This window comes from Myotis brandtii, unplaced genomic scaffold (assembly GCF_000412655.1).
Source record: "Myotis brandtii unplaced genomic scaffold, ASM41265v1 scaffold357, whole genome shotgun sequence".
Taxonomy (NCBI): Eukaryota; Metazoa; Chordata; class Mammalia; order Chiroptera; family Vespertilionidae; genus Myotis; species Myotis brandtii.
This window is the reverse complement of record NW_005363729.1, coordinates 465,877-468,945: the sequence shown is the minus strand read 5'-3', so window position 1 is coordinate 468,945 and position 3,069 is coordinate 465,877. Positions and strand designations below refer to the sequence as shown.

At 64.7% G+C, this 3,069-nt stretch overlaps 1 protein-coding gene across 1 annotated transcript in view; it reads left to right on the top strand.

Moving 5' to 3' along the window:
* The window catches only part of WDR5 (WD repeat domain 5), a 12,348-nt gene that overhangs the window by 4,770 nt on the left and 4,509 nt on the right, over positions 1-3,069 (top strand). The window contains exon 8 of the mRNA XM_005871785.2: positions 743-830. Coding sequence (XP_005871847.1) covers positions 743-830 — 88 coding nt within the window. The remainder of the gene's footprint in view (positions 1-742; positions 831-3,069) is intronic.

The following is a 3,069-nucleotide window of genomic DNA, read 5'->3' as shown; positions in this document are numbered from 1 at the left end:
CAGACCGTCAGTGCAGTCTCGGGGATCGTGGTCGTGGAGCTTGGGGGGGTGAAGCCCGTGTGTGGGGGTGGAGGCGCAGGAGGGAAGATGCACATGTGTTGGTTTAGGTCGGTGGTCACCGACCTCACGGACCACCGGTTGGCGACCGCTGGTTTAGATGAACTCAGTGAGCATCAGGGCAGGTTTGTGGGGCTGCGGTTTTGGGAGGAGGCTGTCAGTTTGGGGTTAAAACCCTCTGACCCTTCGTCCTCTTCCAGAAACACCTCACAGAGTGGCCACTGCAGGCCTGACAGGAGGGGTGGGGAATGGTGTCGAGCAGGTGGGAAGCCAAGGGGACATGGAGGCTGTGGGACTTAAAGATGGAACGTCCACCGGGGAGGGAGACAGTGATGCCCTCGGTGCTGGCAGGAGCGTGCGTGGGGACGGTGCCAGAGTGCGGGAGGGCTCGGTGGGCCAGCCCCGGGTGTCCGTGCGGGAGACCCCTCGGTGGGGGGGGCGGGCCAGCCGCTGCTCCTTGGCGGTTGCCCTGTGTGATCGCTGCTGTGGAAGAGGAACTAGAGCACACGGGTCCGTGGCGTGCGCAGCGCCCCTTCTGGTCCCTGGAACGTGCGAGAGAAACTTCAGTGGCCGAGTGAGCGGGACAGCGCGGGGGAAGCGCGTTCCCTCTAAAGCTGTTTGATTGAGAACTGCTCGCAGGCCACCTGCTGTGACTGGCTTCTTCACAACTTGTTTTGCTTTGCAGCCGGATCTGGGACACCGCCTCTGGCCAGTGCCTGAAGACGCTGATTGGTGAGCCTCGCTGGCCCTGGGGGGCAGGGCCCTTCTCCATCGCGCCCGCCTCGCCTTCTGAGGTTCTGGGAGCCCCTTCTCTGTCTTGTATCTGCCCCTTTGGGAGGATTTCCCTCCTCTGCCGCCCTCCCATCACCCACATCGCCCACCGCTCCTGCCCGCCTCACGGGGCTGGCCCCACCCTGTCCTCTGACGGGCCTGAGCCCGCTGCCTATGCCTGGCAGGCCCTGGCTGTCTTCGGCCTCGGGGCCTCTTCCTAGTCCTTCCTGGGGCAGCTTGATTGCGCCTTGCCCTCCAGGCGTGCTCCGAGGAGGGGCGTGGAGGAGCCTGGAGCAGAGGCCCTGAGGTCACTGCAGGCGGCATTAGGGGAGGGATGCGCTCTGGGCCTGGGTGTCCTGGAGTGGGAAGACTTGGCCTGGGCTGACTGGTGGGTGCCGTGGGCGGGCTGCAGGCCTGCTGTGCCTGTGAGCAGGGCGCCATGGGCCCCGCGGGGCCTTGGGCCTGGGAAGGCTCTGGGGAGGGAGTCCCCCCTGGAGGGTTCCAGTCAGGGCGGGTGCTGTTTAGGAGCCTGATCACCTGAGCCGGAAGTATTCACAGTTTTAGGTTAAAGGGGAGCCCGTGCGGCTGGCAGCCACGTGGAGGGGATGGCCACGGGGTTGTGCGCCCCTAAGCTCCTTCCCGAGGCCGCCATAGAAGCATGTGGGGGGGTGGGAGGAGGGGAGGCTGCGGGGCGGCTCAGGCTGCCCAGCTCGCCTCCCGCCTGCAGGGCTGGTCCCTGAGGCTCCCGGCTCCTAGGTCCTCGCTGGGGCTGTTCTGTGCGCTGGTGTCAGACTCCTAAGACCCATTCAAGCTGGGTCATGGCCCCTGTGAGGGAGGGGATGGCCACGGGGTTGTGCGCCCCTAAGCTCCTCCCCAAGGCTGCCATAGAAGCATGTGGGGGGGTGGGGGGAGGGGAGGCTGCGGGGCGGCTCAGGCCGCCCAGCTCGCCCGCCTGCAGCCGGCTCCTAGGTCCTCGCAGGGGCTGTTCTGTGCGCTGGTGTCAGACTCCTAAGACCCATTCAAGCTGGGTCATGGCCCCTGTGAGGGCCTCACTTTTTTTGTTTTGTTAACCCTCACCCGAGACTATTTTTCCATTGATTTAAAAGATATGTATTTTTATGGATTTCAGAGAGGAAGGGAGGCGGGGGGAGAGAGAAACATCAGTGATGAGAGATTCATCGATCGGCTGCCTCCTGCATGGCCCTGACGGGCCTGTGCCCTGACCCAGAATCGAGCCAGTGACCCTTCGGTCCTTGGGCCGACGCTCTGACACTGAGCAAAACGGGCCAGGACAGGGGCGTCCTGACTTCCCACAGCGACGTCCCGCAGTCGGACACGGCGTCTCTCCCGTCTCTCCTGGGCGGCCCGGTGCAGCTCCTCTGCTCTCTGTTAACCAGTTACGTTAGCCTTTGATCAGCTCGGCCACCCCGCAGCGGGGGAAACTGAGGTCCGAGAGGTTAACCAGCAAAAGGCCAGCAGCACCCCGGAGCCTGGGGAAGGCGGGCAGCGGGCAGCGGTTCCCGGTCCCGTTTCTCAGCCCAGGTCTAGGAGGTAGAACCTTCTGGACTGGAGCACACAGTCCCGCTGAGGCTGTGCTCAGGGGCTGGGTTGGGGCTGTCGGTGCCCTCATCTCGCCTGCGTTACCCACCTGCCTCCTGGCGGGGCCCCTGGGACCCAGGGGCTGGCAGCCTCACGCCTCCCCGTGCCTTTCCAGTGTCTTGGACCAGCCAGCGGCATAGGCCCCAGGTGCCCGGCAGCCAGGCTCGGGTTCTCCAAAGTGGTAATGCCACTCCCCTGGCGCTCGGGATGCCAGCCGCCCCCGCTCCCGCTCCAGGTGCAAGCTCCGGTCCTCCCGCCTGGCCGGGGAGCACAGCACTGTCACGTGGCGGAAAGGCCCCTCCTGTGGGGTCTCTGGGAGTGCTGACGCAGTGGTGTGGGTGCAATGGTATTTTTCTAGAGGAACTTACAGATCTTTTGCAAAACTGTCACGGAAGACACCTGAGAGCATTCATCCAAATGGTTTGCGTAGTCCTGACATCCCGCCTGGCTGGGCGTGTGGATGTTTCACGTGAGGAAGCTGATGCTGGATGGCTCACTGTGCCCGTGGGGGGTTGGCAACCCGAGTCTGCACTGCTGCAGCCCTGTGCTCCCCAAGCCCTCGTGTCAGGGTGATGGCCCCACAGGGGTCCGTGGGCTGGACAGGCACGAGCAGGCTCTCCCGGGGGCACAGGGCGGGGGTGT